This window comes from Salvelinus sp. IW2-2015, linkage group LG9 (genome assembly GCF_002910315.2).
Source record: "Salvelinus sp. IW2-2015 linkage group LG9, ASM291031v2, whole genome shotgun sequence".
NCBI classification, from domain to species: domain Eukaryota; kingdom Metazoa; phylum Chordata; class Actinopteri; order Salmoniformes; family Salmonidae; genus Salvelinus; species Salvelinus sp. IW2-2015.
In genome coordinates, this window is record NC_036849.1 from 20,804,801 (window position 1) to 20,822,458 (window position 17,658).

General features: G+C 41.3%; 1 protein-coding gene across 4 annotated transcripts; it reads right to left on the reverse strand.

The window, feature by feature from the left end:
* Positions 1-1,914: 1,914 nt before the first annotated feature.
* On the reverse strand, positions 1,915-14,283 carry LOC111968797 (KH domain-containing, RNA-binding, signal transduction-associated protein 1). 4 transcript variants are annotated; one of them, XR_011480425.1, is made up of 12 exons: positions 13,927-14,283; positions 9,060-9,187; positions 6,667-6,783; positions 6,237-6,383; positions 5,944-6,086; positions 5,592-5,853; positions 5,175-5,251; positions 4,962-5,020; positions 4,578-4,747; positions 2,719-2,786; positions 2,270-2,304; positions 1,915-2,144 (listed from the first exon to the last, which is right to left on the reverse strand). XR_011480425.1 is itself a non-coding variant. In XM_023994671.2 (9 exons), the coding sequence occupies exons 1-9, from the start codon at positions 14,084-14,086 to the stop codon at positions 4,641-4,643; spliced, it is 1,197 nt and encodes a 398-aa protein (XP_023850439.1). In that variant the 5' UTR covers positions 14,087-14,283; the 3' UTR covers positions 4,170-4,640. The 4 variants fall into 4 exon arrangements, 2 of the variants coding, with proteins under 2 accessions (XP_023850439.1, XP_023850438.1); XR_002877915.2 differs by having other exon boundaries at positions 2,067-2,304; XM_023994671.2 differs by lacking the exons at positions 1,915-2,144; positions 2,270-2,304; positions 2,719-2,786 and having other exon boundaries at positions 4,170-4,747; positions 5,944-6,083.
* Between the last annotated feature and the right edge of the window lie 3,375 nt (positions 14,284-17,658).

Sequence of the window (17,658 nt, forward strand, 5' to 3'; positions counted from 1 at the left end):
GAAAAGCCAACGATAAAGGAATACGCTCCCTTTTTTTTCTTCGTGTTACGCATACAGAAGGGAGTGTATACATTTTCATACTGGTCTGCCGTGGGAATCGAACCCATTACCCTAACATTGTAAGCGCCATGCGCTACCAACTGAGCCAGATATCACAAACTACTTGTTTAAATGTACTCAATTACTGTATTGTACATTGTTTTTCTTCTTGATGATAAAGTATACAGGTACAAACCTAATGACCAGCCTATGTACAATACAGTAATGCACATTAAGTGGTTTGTAGGGACGCATTAATACTACACAAATTAGTGGTTGTTTTCCATGTTATATCGCCAAGAAAAATATTACATTTGATATGGATGTCGCGTCTTTGCCCATAACTTGGGACAGGATTTTGTTCTTTCTTGATTCTATTTGAATGACAACCGCAGAGGGCAACAACTCTTACAATTCCAAGTATTGGATCCTGCAAGATACTGTTCTTAATTATACAACTACCTTTCTTACCAAAGTGGAGATGTTGGAAAAAAATGTTTGCCCGCTCTACAGACGTTTATATTGTTCCGATAATACTAATGAATGCCCAGTGCACTAATTTTGTGAAAAATATTTTGTGTTTCTGAGCACCCCTACTTCCCACAGCTTTGCCTTTGTCAATATTCAGCCTCACCATCCTGACAGAATGGGGCCAGACATCTCCCAACATAAGACAGTGGAGGGAAGTGAGAGCTTGAAAGAGAAACCACACAATACTGCCATTAGATACCTCGTCCCCAGAAAGATGCTGTTTATTTATTTAGAGTGAGAAAATAGATGGGGCAAGGGAGCATGATACAAGAGATGTGTTGTCAATGTTGAGTAACCAAGTTTATATTCATACTGAACAAAAATAAAAATGCAACATGTAAAGTGTTGGTTTCATGATCTGAAATACAAGACCACAAAATAATCCAGTCACCTGACAGGTGTGGCATATCAAGAAGCTGATTAACAGCATGATCATTACACCGGTACACCTTGCACCGGGGACAATAAAAGGCATCTGGCATCTCTAAAATGTGCAGTTGTCACAACACAATGCCACATGTCTCAAGTTGAGGGAGTGTGCAATTGGCATGATGAATGCAGGAATGTCCAAAAGAGCTGTTGCCAGATGTTAATTTCTCTACCATAAGCCACTTCCACCTTTGTTTTAAAGAATTTGGCAGTATGTCCAACCGGCCTCAACCCCAGAACACATGTAACCACGGTAGCCCAGGACCTCCACATCCGGCTTAATCACCTATGGGATCGTCTGAGACCAACCACCCAGACATCTAATGAAATTTAAGGATTTCTGTCTGTAATAAAGCCCTTTTGTGGGGAAAAACTAATTCTGATTGGCTGGGCCTAGCTCCCAAGTGGGTGGTACAACGCACTCCCATGGCTACGCCTCTACCCAGTCATGTGAAATCCATAGATTAGGGCCTAATGAATATTTCAATTGACTGATTTCCTGTAACTCAGTAAAAGGGTTGTGTTCATATTTTCTATCAGTATAAATAAGGGAGGCAGCTGAAGTGTTGACATTATATACGAGCCTCAAAGCAGCAGGTTGGGCCAGTGAGCTAAAGTTTGCTGGTTTGAATCTGAGCAGACAAAAAAAATCTGTCAATTTGCCATTGAACAGATCACTGAACCCCAATTGCTCATGTAAGTTGCTCTGGATAAGCGTCTGCTAAATTATTAAAATGTAAAACAATTCCCGACAAAAATATAGCATAATCAGGATATTGGGATTTATTTAAGAAATCAAAGTTATTCTGCACAGAAATCATTCAAGACCTTGAGGCAACTACAATTTAACAATCACAAAAACAACTAAAACGAGGTAAAAAAAAAAGTCTATGAAATGTAGCAATTATAATTTTAGGGGGTAGATCAGTTTTGATATTGCAGAAAGATTGTGCCTTCTATCAATGTAATTGTTTGCATCATTTTCCAGAATACAACTCAGTTCCTCTTACTCCAAGCTGCTGTCAGGAACCAGTGCATTTACTTCATCCTCTCAAGTTGAATGCACTGTAAGCCTCATGTTCTTTCTCTGGAGACTTGCAGACATTAAGCAGCCATATTCCAGGGAGTGCCATTATCGATAAGTGCTGGAGCAAACACACATATCCTCATTTATAGCAAACTGATGGGCATATCTTGTGTAAGAAAAGCCTTGTGGCAATCCTGACAGTTAAACCCCCAACAAAACATGGGGCTGCCAGGCTTAAATTACCTGTGCAGTCTTCAAGGCCTTTCACTGGATTATACCTGTTGAAATGATAAAAATTCACAAGTCACCCTGTTGAGCAACTAAAACGGAGCACTTCCCAAAACCTGAGAACAAAAATTGGAGATGACCAACATTTCCACCCTCCTTCTTCCAGTCTAGCAGTAAGTACTTTGTCACAACACTGGTTTGATCTTCTACTACAGCTGGTAAAGACCCTGACAAAATTCAGCCTGAGGGTCCATTCCCAAAACATTGCAGTTAGTTGTGAAGAGGACTAGGAGCTTTCTGGCCAACTTCAACAAGCACACGCAAAATGAGGAATACTCAGGTGGATGGCAGACCTTGTTCACTCATCGTTTGCTCAATTTAAGTAATAGTAAAACCCAAAATACTACAGCAGCTTTAGCCTAGTCAAATTCCATGACATTGCTGAAGAGTAATGGACGACTTACCCCGAGGACTTTATTCAGCTCAAGTCCGATGCCTTTCTCAAACCCAGAGAGGGACTTACTCGGAATACCTGGGGACAGAAATACAATGAGACCCTTGTGCAAGTGCTGTTGACAACTAACATGTACTTGAACACGATCATCCATGCAAGACTAATATTTCAATGCAAATGTCATGCAACTCAAGCGGAGGTTGTAAGTCTTTATAACCATGACTTAGATTATTTTAACATTATTCTAAAAATACCAAACAAAAAAGCCAGGGAGGGCAGTTGAAAATTGGACCATAAACTTTTTTCAATTTTAGCAAGAGTTGCATTACAATCATTTCTAATAATTTTGTACAGCTATTTTGTTTGGAACAGGTCATCATAGCATATTATGCAGGTATGTATTTTTGGACAACTGGTTTTGGATGACTAGCAGGTTCTAGCATTTTGTGCATAAGACAAAAAAAATCTAACAAATGACAGTTGGGGTTCGTTTTACCTTCTTGACGTGATCTTTAGGCTTTTAGCATCCTCTCCCCTGCGATATTTTTCTTTGATGCAAAGTCATGCTGGCTGGTTTTATTAAAGTCAAGTAAGAATCCTGCAAGCTTGACTTGAAATACTGTTGAAAATCAGTTATTTCAAATGACTAAAAATACATGGATCATTGGGAAGCTTGAGGAAATGTGCTGTCGTAACAATTGACTTCAAATAATACAAGTCCAGGCACTATCATTGTCAGACGAAGTATTTGGAAATACATTACCTTAAGGAACCATCGTTATTTTACGTGACATAATGGGTCTCTTCTAGATCTTCTATTAAAGAGAGAGATGAAGAGGATGTGCTCTTTATCAAAATAGAGCAGACGTTCTTTTTGGTTGCTTTTGTCTATGTACATACAATAATCTGGTGATTGTTTGAGTTTTGTGAAGAACCTCAAAATGAGGATCAGTTTTATTAGTGGAAGGCATTACTATACAACAAAATCAAGATACCAGGTTTAGTTGGATAAAAAAACAAAAACAATTTAGGCTTTATTGATACAACGCACTGCAGCAAAACATTTGTGGATATATTTAGTATCCTATTTAGGCAAGAGTACACATATAGCACTATGCATTTTGGAGACTGCACAACTTTAGATAGCAATACAATTGTCCTTAGTTTATGTACATAATATTGAGTTGGCTGCAGTTTTCCCTTACATAAAGACCCTGTGAGGACCATGTCCAAATCTTGGTAGGACACCAACAAATAGAGTAATTCACTAGAATTTCCATCAGTCAGCCCAATAAGATGTAGACCAAAGTAAGCCAATCGCAAAAGATATCTATAGCAGAATGTACTAGACAATCAAGTCAAATTGAAATGACTGAGATATTTTAGGACAGACCGTCTCAACAGTGTCTAATAAGGCTAGATTTCAAAACTCATAATATAAAAAAAAAAATTGAACCTATGGGATTTTAAATTCTACAAAAAAATTGTCCAGAAATTTATTTAGGTTCTTCACCATTCATTCTAAGTTGCCGATGTTACATTGATGTCATTGATCAAGTTTATTAGCTAAAAATACTTTTGAAATGCAGCCTAAATGAGTCTGCAACTGAATCCTCTCATGACGACAGACAAACTAAAATAACATTTTTGAACATTAAACTACACAAGGTATCAAGTTTTTGTTTTGTTTTTTTAAATCTTCAAGCAACCATTACATTAGATCTTAACTCAAAGATGCATTGGAAACAAACATTGAATGAAACGTATTATCAAAATCCTTGCATTTGCTTGCTATGCCCACTCGATGCGATACATCCAATTATCCTGCTCTCAAACCATTTAAAAAAATTAAAGAAAGAGGGAAATTACTTCAGAGTTAAAAGTGATTTACAACAGGAGACAGTTGCCAGGGCAACCCTCTACCGGAGCCGTTCAGTATCTTCCGTATGGATGCTCTCTGTAGGACCCCCGCTTATCCTGCCTTGCAGGAGGGGCTTTGCCTCCAGTGGTGGGCCACGAACCCTCCCAATCGTCCTGGGCTACGAGAGAAAATGCACACAAGTCACAAACAAAGGTCAATGTTTGAATACATACAGTGTGGCAATAAAGAGCGGTGGTCAATTCATTCAGTACAAAACATTGACACAAGACCGGTTTGGCCCAATTATGTAATTTCAATATCTGAGAATGTATGTGAAAATAGGAATGTTGTTTATACCAACTTTCACCACCATTAATTTACTATCATCTTACCATAGGGTTCAAAGGCCTCCTGAGCCTCTCCATGTCCATAGTCATAGTACTCTGTATCCCTGAGAAGAGAAKGTCAAACAGTCTTCCACCATTTTGAGATTACATTGAATATTGTGAGGCAAAATGTCTGCGCCCCTACACTATCCTGAGGATTGGCCACTTCATTGTTTAAAAACTCACAATGAGCCATTATACTATGAGATAGAAACTTACGCTTGTGGAGGTTGTTGACTGTAATAACTGTCATAACCTTCATATGCAGGCTCAGCATAGCTTTCTTCATAGGCAGGCTGGGGAAAAGACAACATAAGCAATTAACCACAGAATGACATGGTGCACGTACAACATACAATGCTAGAGTAATGTCAGAACAAACAACTCAAGTGTACTAAAAAGTTTCCATTGGGCTGTTAGTGCCAAGATGGAGGCACAGTTGATTCAACACAGCGCCCCCTATCAGTGATCTAGTGTAGAAATAAATCAATGGCAGAATACCATGAATGAAGAGGTGACATGTCAGCCGTGATAAATAGACCTATAATAAATACGACCTTAAACTGACAGCTCCTCTTAAGTTCTGAAAGAAACTAGGTACACAACACAATGACTTAATTGAGTGGTTTGACATACATATTCATCATAGGCCTCAGCCTTGGGTGGTGGCGCATGTTGGTGCTGATGTTGGTGCTGCTGGTGGGAGTGGGCTGGGGACGGGAGCATCCTTTGCGTCCCTTGTGCGGGGGGTCTGGAACGTTGAGCTGTGCCTCCTCTAGCGGGTGTGGAGGGGGGTCCACCCCGACCAGCTGGAGCCCCTCTGGTGGACCCACCCCTGGGTGGCCCTCGGGAAGCTCCACCACGAGGGGCTCCTCCACGAGGTGGCATTCCTCGCCCCCTGAAGAAAAATAAAATATATTTGTAAATTTAAAGTTGGAAAGATTGTGGTCTTGAAAAATAAGGGGTTGCCAAAGGCACTGAATCCTACCTGGCTCCTGCAGAGTTGGGTGGGGGTGCCCCCCTGCCCCTGCCTGGGGGGCCCCCCCTTCCCCTGGATTGTGAGTCCTGACCTCCATTTAGGTAGCCAATCTCCATGAACTGATCCTGGCAGATACCATCCATGGTGTCCTGCTTATAAGTAAAGAAAGTAGTAGCTACATTAACATGGCAGGTCCGTGATTAGAACATGGCAGCAGCCATTGCTAAGCCATTATAGATCAACCCATAGATCACAACTTTAAATGTCTGAGGCTGAAGCAGGATGCTCTCTGGGATACTTACAGGGATGAGGAACTTTTTGACTTCGTCCATGGCATGAGCCATGCGCAGGTATGCCTCAGGTATGGGGGCAAACACCTCTATGAAGACATGCAGTTCCATGCCCAGATGAGCATATTTGGGCTCACCACCCTTTCTCAGCTCTTCCTCCTGAAATTAACACCGTGAAAATTACATAAACTAGGTGGTTTGAGCCCTGAATGCTGTATACCATGGGTATGACAAAACCTTATTACTGCTCTAATCACATTGGCAATCAGTTTATAATAGCATTAAGACACCTCAGGGGTTTGTGATATATGGCCAATATATCACACTTAAATTAAGTCCAATGCTACTCCGTAAATTTCCCAAATACACATTTGATTGCTAAATGGTTTGTTTCAAAGGGACTCCACACATGTAACTGGTCAGCTCCTCCCGACATTCTTACCTTCGCCTTGTCTCTCATGGAACCTTTGCCCAACACCGATATCTTTGCTCCTGTTTCCTCCTGGAGTCGCTTGATCGTGTTCCCCTGGGGTCCCAGAATCTTACCAACGAAGTTGAACTGAAGAAAGAATTTGAAAAGAGATTACACAAATAGCCTCTGTTGGTGCAGATTGTTTAATTCATCAGGGTCATATTATATCATGTTGCTATGCTGAGGAAGATATCGTAGCACAGCCTATCCAACATAGCCKGGATGGGAAAGGCATGCATCACACTAAGGGAGATTAGGGACAGTAAGTCTGCTGCCCAAGACAGTCAGTCTGCTGCAACAGGGTGAAAACCAGGCCAGAGCAGGTAACATTTATACATACATTTGTCACTCAGGCACTCAAACGTGACGGCTAGGGCCATTTGGTTTCTCCTAAACCTTTTTCCTTACTCAAATGGAAAAGAGGGCGAGAGCCTGCCCAAGAGACTGAGATCGGCACATGTTTAATGGCGGTAGATATGAGAGCTGTTTCGGCACACCGAAACTAAGAGGAATGAATTTCAATTTTCAGATGGTCAAACCAAGGTCACTCTTTCTGCAATTGCCCATTTATGTGGGCCATTTTGTATTAATTCATATCTAGACGCCACGGGGGGGGGGGGGATSTTAAGCCTTGCGCATGTGTCAGCTTGGTAGGCCCCTAGCCAAATTCTGCTAGGTGACGCGAACGAGTGAGCCTGCAAAATGACAATAGTACCACTTGTCCATCTTGAAACGCCATAGCCAGTAAACACATCCTCAAAATAGATTAATTCACCATAACTCAAGAAATCAGTCATTTATTGACATTTTTACAGAAGAGATCTAAGCCAGACAATTTTACATCCAACTAAGATGTTTGGTGCAGTATTTCTCAAGTGAATTTTCACAAATGACAACACTTCATTGAACAATCCCCATTGTTGACCAATCACCAACAAAGAGACGTGTCAGTCATAATATATGCACGAAGTTCCAGAATGGAATGATGCGGATGTCTTTACTCTGCATGTCTGAATGAGCACTGTGACATGCCATTTCAACTTCACTCCCCTGAAATTAAAAAGCACCATTCCACTACATGCAGTCATATCCATTAAAGTTGGTCACTGAAAACCCTGAGGGGTGGAAGTTGTTTTCATTCCATGTCAGTGACGAGTCCCTTGACAGTAAAGGAGAGCCAGACGAAGTAGGGCAGGGTTGCCCCACTGGCGGACAACTCTATTTGGCCTTTCAAGTTCAGAGCAACCCCACCCCCCCCCCCAAAAAAATGGGGGGGGGGGACATAAAACCAGCGTTAAAGGATTTTAATTTTGGAAATCTGTTCTAAATTATTCCCACGCATAGAGATATACACCAGTTAAGGTACACCAGTGGCCAGTTAAGGTACACCACCCAATTCATGAAAACAGTTCGCTCCTACAGACAGTGAGTCACATGGYCTGCTATATAAAGCAGGCAGACCTGCATCCAGTTACTGTTCTATTGAATGTTAGAATGGGCAAAGCGAGTGACCTAAGCAACTGTGTCATATAATAGTCGGTGCCATCTGCGCTGGTTCCAGCATCTCAGAAAAGTCCGGCCTCCTGGTATTTTCACGTACAACCATGTCCAGGGTTTACCGAGAATGGTGAGAAGAAGAAAAAACAACCAGTCAGCGGCAGTCCTGTGGGCAAAGACAGCTTGTTGATGGGAGGTTGAAGGAGAATGGCAAGAATCCCACAAGCTAACAGGCAGGCCACAAAGAACACAGTACAAAAGTGGTGTGCAGAACGGCATCTCAGAACGCACAACTCGTCGGTCCTTGTCTCGGATGGGCTATTGCAGCAGACGACAAAACTGGGTTCCACTCCTATCAGCTAAAAACAAGAAGCAGCTCCAGTGGGCACGCAATCACCAACAGTGGACAATCGAGCATGAGTCTATGGCCCCATCCTGCCTGGTGTCAACAGTACAGGCTGGTGGCAGTGGTGTAAGAAATGTTTTCCTGGTACACGTTAGGTCCCTTGATAACTGAGCAACGTTTCCATGCCCTGAAGAATTCAGGCTGTTCAGGAGGCAAAGTGCGATCCGGTACTAGATGGGTGAACCTAATAAACTGGTCACTGAGTGTATGTGACCATATACAAACAAGGTTTGAGATTATGTTCTCGTACAATATTATATCCATTTGAGCTTCTTGCAGTCTACAAATGTGCAATTATGTCCCCCCCCTGAAGTAATCACATTTTAAACACAATGGCCCAAACTGCATGATTGTATCATAAATCGTTCAGAAGTTAGGCTAAAGATTGGGGGGGGAGAAAAAAGAAGAAGAAAAACAAGTTAAGGACTTTCGATGGAGACCAAGAGAAAACTTTACTCACCCTTGGGTACTGCTTGACGGGAATTAGCACACGTTCTTTGACCTTGATGTTCTTTGTGGTAAACAGGTCCAAGTACGTTTCTCTTTCTGCCTCTTTCTTTGACTCTCCTTTCTGAATCCTTTCGATCTCTACAGACAGGAAAACATGGGTTTTTAGTTTGAGTAAATCATTACTGTACCATTGTTAAAGATTGAACGTATTGCAAGTGCTTCATGTCATGGTCATAATTCACAAGCAATTAGCAGAGCTTGGTCAAATCCAAGTATAAATAATTAAAGTAGCGACATCTGAGCATTGCCCTACTAGAGAACATCCTGGAGTCAAGACAAAAGCCAACTGATCTAGACATTTTAGCGCCCACATTTCCTTACACAAAGACAACTGGCATAAAACAGACAGTTGTGACAATTGGTCTCTAATCCTCTACAACACGGATGCCCCAACAGTGAAATGCTGCAGGCATTAGAGACTTTGCACAACCGCCAACATCCCAAAACATTATGGGGAAACTGAGCTCCGTTCACTAGATAGACACCCTTATAATTATGAAAGCCTCAGCACTGGCAAACAGACCTGATAAAATCCTACTGAAAATGACAAGTTGGCCTGTAGTCTTCAACCCTGATGCTKTAATTGTTATGATTGGGTGCAATGGGGAAGTTAGGGTGAGTCTCAAGAATCAGAGACACACCATTAATTTGACATAATTAACAAAAAATGGCTGATCAGATTGTAGAATACCAACTTGTAATGCACGCTCCTGTTTAGTTTGAGAGACAGTTCCCCACTACCTGTCTGTCTGGTAGAAATTGGTGCTGGGGGAGAGGCAAGCTGCGATAACGCACTTAACTTCTCTAGGGTAAGGGGCAGCATTCGTAATTTTGGATGCAAAGCATGCCCAAATTAAACTGCTTGCCACTCGGGCCCAGAAGATATGATATGCATATAACTGGTAGATTTGGATAGAAACCCCTCTTAAGTTTCCAAAACTGTTAAAATAGTGTCTGTGAGTATAACAGAACTGATTTGGCAGGGGAAAACATGAGAAAAATCCATTCAGGAAGCCGTTTTTGGGGGGGGGGGGGGTTGTAGTTTTCTATTCAATACCATTACAGTATCCATTGACTTAGGACTCAAATTGCAGTTCCTATGCCTTCCACTAGATGTCAAGTCTTGAGAAATTGTTTCAGGATTGTATTCTGAAAAATGAGGAAGCACAGAGTGTCAGAGCTTTTTCATGCGCACGACCGAGCACCTTTCTTGTTTACCTTTTATATTGACGACGTTATTGTCCGGTTGAAATATAGATTATTTAGGCTAAAAACAACCTGAAGATTGAATATAAACACCGTTTGACATGTTTCTATGAACTTTACGGATACTATTTGGATTTTTTGTCTGCGTTTGAGCCTGTGGATAACTGAAGAAAACACGAACAAAATGGAGGTTTTTGGATATAAAGAGACTTTATCAAACAAAAGGAACATTTATTGAGTAAATTAATGTCTGCTGATTGCAACCATATGAAAATCATCAAAGGGATTAATTTTATCTCTATTTCTGACTTGTGTAAATCTTCTACTTGGTTGGTTACTGTTTGTAATGATTTGTCTGCTGGGCTATGTTCTCAAATAATCGTAAGGTATGCTTTCGCCGTAAAGCATTTTAAAAATCTGACACCGTGGTTGGATTCACAAGAAGTTAATCTTTAACTTCTTGTGGGCAGGGGGCAGCATTTTCACTTTAGGATAAATAGCATGCCAAAATTCAACTGCCTGCTACTCATCCCCAGAATATAAGATATGGATATTATTAGTAGATTTGGATAGAAAACACTCTGAAGTTTCTAAAACTGTTTGAATCATGTCTGTGAGAATAACAGAACTTATGTAGCCGGCAAAACCCTGAGGACAAACCATTCAGATTTTTTTTTTTTTTTGATGTCACTGTCTTTTCAATGAGTTTTCTTAGACACCAGATTTCTAATGGACTTGCTTGCAGTTCCTACCGCTTCCACTGGATGTCACCAGTCCTTGGAAAYCGGTTGAGGTTATTCCTTTGTGTAATGAAGAAGTAGGGCTGCCATAAATGAGGGTCACATGAAGTACATTTTGAGAGGCACGTTACGAAAAAAGTTGCGTCAGTTTGTTTTCTTTTTGTATTGAACACAGATCATCCCGTCTTCAAATTGATCGATTATTAACGTTTAAAAATACCTAACGTTGTATTACAAAAGTAGTTTGAAATGTTTTGGTAAAGTTTACATGTAACTTTTGATATATTTTGTAGTGACWTGGCGAAAGTTGGAAGCTATGTTTTTCTGGATGAAACGGTCCAAATAAATTGACATTTTGGATATATATCGACGGAATTAATCGAACAAAAGGACCATTTGTGATGTTTATGGGACATATTGGAGTCCCAACAAAATAATTTCCTCAAAGACATGATTTATATTTTTTTCTGCGTTTTGTGTCGTGCTTGCAGTGTTGAAATATGCTACTCTCTTTGTTTACTGTTGTGCCATCATCAGATAATAGCATCTTATGCTTTCGCCCGAAAAGCCTTTTTGAAATCTGACATGTTGGCTGGATTCACAACGAGTGTAGCTTTAATTTGGTATCTTACATGTGTGATATAATGAAAGTTTGATATTTATATAATTTTATTTGAATTTGGCGCGCTTTATTTTCCCTGGCTTTTGGCCGGTGGGACGATTGCTTCCCACCTGCCCCAGAGAGGTTAAACCTATGTAATTTTTTGGGGCGCCCTGCAGTTTCACTGGCTGTTGAAGAGGTGGGACGCTACCGTCTCATGTACCCTAGAGAAGTTAACTGGCACTGCAGCAGGATGAAGCCGTTTATAACCTGGTCTGACACTTAGCCATGACATTGCTGGCAGAGGTCCCAACATATGTAACAATTTCCTGCCTACAGAATTGTACAGTAACTTTGCAGCAGACATCAAATTGCAGATGTGCACACTAACTACACATTTTTACAGCACTAACAAATAAGCAGCCACATTTCATATGTTAGCCAACTAGCTACTGTTCCAAAGAAAAACTGCAAGCCATTCACTGACTGGCAAATGCCTTGCGGAGAAAAATAAAAAAAATCCACAAGCAACCTTCAACAAGCCTTACAATTTGTATGTCTTCTGGGAAGTTCATGAGTGGCCATCACATCCATGTTATGTTAAAGGGCTAATCCACCCCTGTAAATTAAACTCACATCAATTTGAAGATAGTTATTTTATCCACTCATAACATGGACTATTGACAATGTCACCATGATTTAACTTCTAATTGATTCTTCTGAAATCATAGTCATACTTGCCTAGAAAGCATCCGCTCGTCTATATCGTCATGACAATGTATATATTTCACTTAGATGTGCTTAAAGTAATCAGTGGACCTAATTATTCAACTCAGCTTTTCCTTCAAATCCCACCACGCAATGCGTGTGGCCAAAGAGCAGTTGCAAATGGAAAACTCCACTGCCAGGCCACATGATCTGCAGGTTGAAAATGATAGATGTAAAATCGCCTATACGAACAGCACTAACTGGCTACTTTACACGCTGATATTGTGTGTAGCTAGCAACAGCCTAGGCAGCCGATAGGGGGCGCTAAATCTGCACTGTCTAGGACTGACGTGCATTCCCAGTAATACACCAGTGTCCCACGTGAACGACTCCTACATAAAGCAACCTCTAGTCAAAGGGATCATTTTTCAATAAAAAWWAAATAAAATAAAAAAATATGCAAGCCAATTAATAAGAACAAATGCTTATTTACAATGACGGCCTACACCGGACAAACGACACTGGGCGCCACCCTATGGGTTTCCCAATCACGGCCGGTTGTGATACAGCCGGGAAACGAACCAGTGTCTGTAGTGCCACCTCTAGCGTTGAGATGCAGTGCCTCGGAAGCCCAATTTGCGAGCAGCCGGRAAAAAAAACGCGGGGATGTGTACTGTAAAACAATTTCCCCACTATTTTCAGACAATTTAGAATATTGCACACCCTTGGCTGAAGGTGGTGGCAATTGTGTTTAATGAAGGCGATACACGTGTCCCGTTTTTCCCCTGCGATTCGCCATTATATGGTTGAGGGAAAGTATGCCTTGCAGTCTGAATGAAGGATGCTTTATGTATGAGCCGGTCTACACGTGTATTACCGGGAATGCACAATCCTAGATGTGCAGATCTAGCGCCAAATATATGCTGCCTCGGCAACATTCAACCTGGCCGGCAGGTTTGAGTAAAAACAAAAATGCACATTGTTCCGGAAGAATAAAAACATCGGTGCAGCCCTCTGGATATTTTTTTAATCCCCATGTGGCCCTCTAGACAAAATTATGGCCCACCCCTGCCATAGAGATGTTCACATGCTGCAACCAAACTTAAATAAAAAATATGTTGTTCAATTGTTACATTACACAGTAAATCACAGGAATCAGTGGTTTTGGGTGGATTATCCCTTTAACGTAATTACATCACTACACTCCCCACTTGGTGCCATGTCTCTACCTTAGAACCTCGTGCAAACATGCCTTTCCACAGCAACCATTGTCCAAAGGATTGTTTTTATATATGTTTTTTAATAGTACAGAGTACCGCTTAATTTATGACATATGAACGAGCGGTCAACGTTTCACAAATAATTTGTTGTAGTAATCAATGGGTTAACGTTAAACCAGATTGGTTTTACTACTAATTTAGCTAACGTAGCTACAGTACGTTAGCTAGCCATCGTCATTCTTTCAACTAACGTTACCCTAGATATAGCCTACTATAACTAACAAGCAAATTCGGGAGTCACTGCGAATGTGCATTTCAATCAAAATATTTGTGATATATTACCTGCAGATATCAGTTTCATTGCGTGAGTAAATGACGAATCCAGGCTGTCTTTTTCTGCCAGAAGCTCAGGGAGATATTTGCTTTCATTCTCCATTTTGCCTTTTTTAGGCTCGGGCTTAGCGTCGGAACTCATGTCGCTCACGTTCTGCAAAGCTTTCATTCACTTAGTTTCAAAGCGGTCGGCAGTACACCAAAACAACGCACTCTATGACGTTTACTAGCTTTATGTTATCGAATGTTATTCCCCGGTAACTAGCTAGATACACGTTGTCCGTATTTTAGCCGTAACCGAGAGCGGGCTGTGAACAAAAGAGGTTGGTAGAACGGACGATGTTCTTCTTGTGCAAAAAAATTACGTCACATATTTTATAAATCGGAAACGAGGCTGCCTAGTGGATTTAAAGAGGCAGTGTTTTTGAGTTGATGGCCAGTGAGTCGTTCAACTTTTGCCGAGGATTTATGTCAAGAAAGCAAGAATAGAAGCTACTTATTTTGTTGTTTGTGCCCTAATTTGTGGTTGGCCTGTACAGGGAAAAAAACAGTTTATTAGCTGATACCTGATCTTCTTAGGAAGAATATAAGTTAGTTAAAACCTCAAACTGACAGTCCCCGAAATTGGGCACTAGAATTACTTAAAAATATATGTATATGTTTACATTACTTATTTTATAGATTTCCCACCGTTTTATAAGACAGAAGACAGCCATCCAAACTTTCCTATGACTCTGTCAACGTCCTCTGTCGAATGAACGGGTATTTGCCTCCCTCTGGTGGTCGGCTGAATCATTACGGCCCTTTCCAACGCTTCACTGCAACGTTACGTCTACGGGAGTTTTTTTTTTAAAGTATCCTGCTTGAATTCTTCACTGCACAAGACATATCAAAGCAATTGGCGGAATTGATCTTGAGCAGGCGGATCTAAATACACAACGTGCATAGCTCTACGAAAAAAAAAAAACGCGTCCTACACACTTCTTTCAATCGAAAATAAGGAAATAAGTAATTTTGAGTGGAAGTCAAACATTCGTTTTATGTCGGAGGCAGACACATTGCATATGGTCAGAATGTCAAAATCGAACCCTTTACATAGCCCTTCTCCCCTTGTATATGGGTAGGATGCAAGCTGTTTTAAATGGCCCAAATGTTGATTTAGATGTAAACAAATTTACCAGATTCTGACTATCAGTAATGTCATGATTTGACATAATGAAGAAGGTGAAATATTTTTGGTAGACGTTCCTAAAACAGATTATAACTATATATGGACATACTATAAAATATGAAAAGGCTTATTCATTCACATTTTTCTAGGGGGGGAAACACTACCACATTCAAATATTGCCCTCTTGCTAGATTGATGACTAAAACCATAGCGAAACAGTGCAAGACTCTGAGGGTTTAGAGCTTGAGGTAGTCCTCATACAAGTACTTGGGAGTAGGCTAGACTGTGCACTGTCCTTCTTCTCTCAGCCAGTGATGCCAACTCAGCAATTTTGTTGCTAGATTTAGCWACTTTTCAGACTACCCTGGCAACTTATTTTTCAAACAGCACCTAGCAACAAATTTAGCTACTTTAAAAAATGTATTTGGAACTTTAAGCAACTTTTGAAAAGTGACTTGAACGCTAAAATGCACGCATTTTCCCTCTAAATGACACAAAAAAATGATTATCTCTGTCACACACTCAGTCACAACACACGTGCCTGGCTGCAAAAGTGCATTGTGAGTGACTTCAGCACCAGGCGCTCAGCTCGTGCACAGGCAGCCAGTGTTGCCAATTTAGCGACTTTGTCGCTATATTTAGTGAGTATTCATACGACTCTAGCGACACATTTTCAAAAGATCGACTAGCGACAAATCTAGCAACTTTTTCTGGTGTTATTAGAGACTTTTGGAGACTCTGACGGTATCGTTCTTACTCTTCTCAACGAGCAGCGGGTGCTGCCGTGGGCCACACCCCGTCCCCACCCCGTCCCAAAGCACTCACAGGCGGCCCAGTCCTCGCGCAGCAGTCCCTCCCAGCTGCAGTCAGATCAGGAGATGTTCACCCCTCCGGTCCAGACTGCAAATGAATCGGGCATGCAGGAAGCCGCCGCTGGCTGATGTAAATGTAAAATGTTCTTTGTCTAAAATAAATCACGGCACAAAAATAAATCACTGCATTTGACTCACACAGCCTCAGTCACCTTGTCCACTGTGTGTGTGCCTCTCTGTGACATAAGCTAAACATCTAGCTGGCTAGCTCATCATGTCTCAGTCTAAACTGTACACTCAAAAATACAGAAAGGAGTGGGAATCAAACCCTGAATTCAAAGGCTGGTTGAAGCCGTTTATTGGAGATGATACACTGGCATACTGCCTGTATTGTAAGGCTGATTTCTACGCCAAACTTAGTGATGTAAAAAAACACATGACAACTCAAAAACATACTCAAAAGGCAAAGCCTTATAACAGTTCCATCTAAAACAAGCTGCCATTTATGGTCAAAAAAATTTACTGCAAAAATGGCTGAGGCCACCATTGCATTAGCAATCGCTGAACACTGTTCCATACTGGCATGTGATCACATTGGAGAAGCATGTAGAGCTGCTTTCTCAGACTCCACTGCTGCTACCCACTTCAAAATGCACAGGACAGAGTGCACAGAAATTATTAATGGTGTTCTAGCACCATACTTTCTGAAAAAGTGGGTCGCAGATGTGGGTGACCAGCGTTTCAGCCTCCTCCTCGATGAGTACACAGATGTAAGTGTTTCTAAGTACCTGGAGGTTGTGATAAGGTACTTTAGTGACACCAAGCAGACAATTGTATCAACATTTCTGGGACTTGTTGAGTTGGAGGGAGGAGATGCCAAATCTATAGCCTGTGCTGTTGTGGCTTTCCTCGAGAAGTGTTGTCTTAAAAAAGAGAAACCCCTGGGGATGGGGACTGACAATGCCTCTGTTATGACGGATTAACAATGGGGTCCATAAAGTGCTGAAGGAGGAGTATGGCCTCAAATATCTGGTTCTTACTCGCTGTGTGTGCCACTCTGCAGCTTGCTCAGTTGTAGTTCWAAACATATTTAGGGTGTTTTTTACTTACTTTTTGTCTCTCCCACGACATTATTCCTCTCTCCTACAGCGTCCATCACAATTACATGCACATGGCCGATTATGCAAATTAGGCGATGACGTCATTTAGCGACTTCCCCCTTACTGGGGAGTTGGCAACACTGCAGGAGGCAGCAGGCCAGCAACAATTTCAGCAAATTGCAAATCATTGTTGGCTGACTGCAGCAGCAGTAGTATGCGTTCGACGTGACAAACCCAATGAATATAGTTGGTCCCGAATGTTTGATCTTGAACGGAACTTACAACATCAATTAACATGTGTTGATAATTGGATATGGAGAAGGGCGAGCCGGTCAAGGATCGATTCGGACAAGGTGGTAAATTGTATGACAAGCGACAGCTTTATTTAAGAGCGCACACACAAAATCTCCTGCTTAGCTGAACATTTGATAACAAAGAACTTTTGCTATAAGACTCAGAAGGATGACGCCCAGCTCATCAGGACCAATCTGAGAAGACAACAACCTGTCCAGAACCAACCAGAGGACAAGAACTTCCAGACTCAACCTACTTTCTATCTTTGTATAAAATGTCTATGCACTCTGTTATCTGGGCTTTTTCTGGAGGTTCTCTATGAGCCGAAGGAACGAGACCGTATACCTTGTACCAGATATCTTTA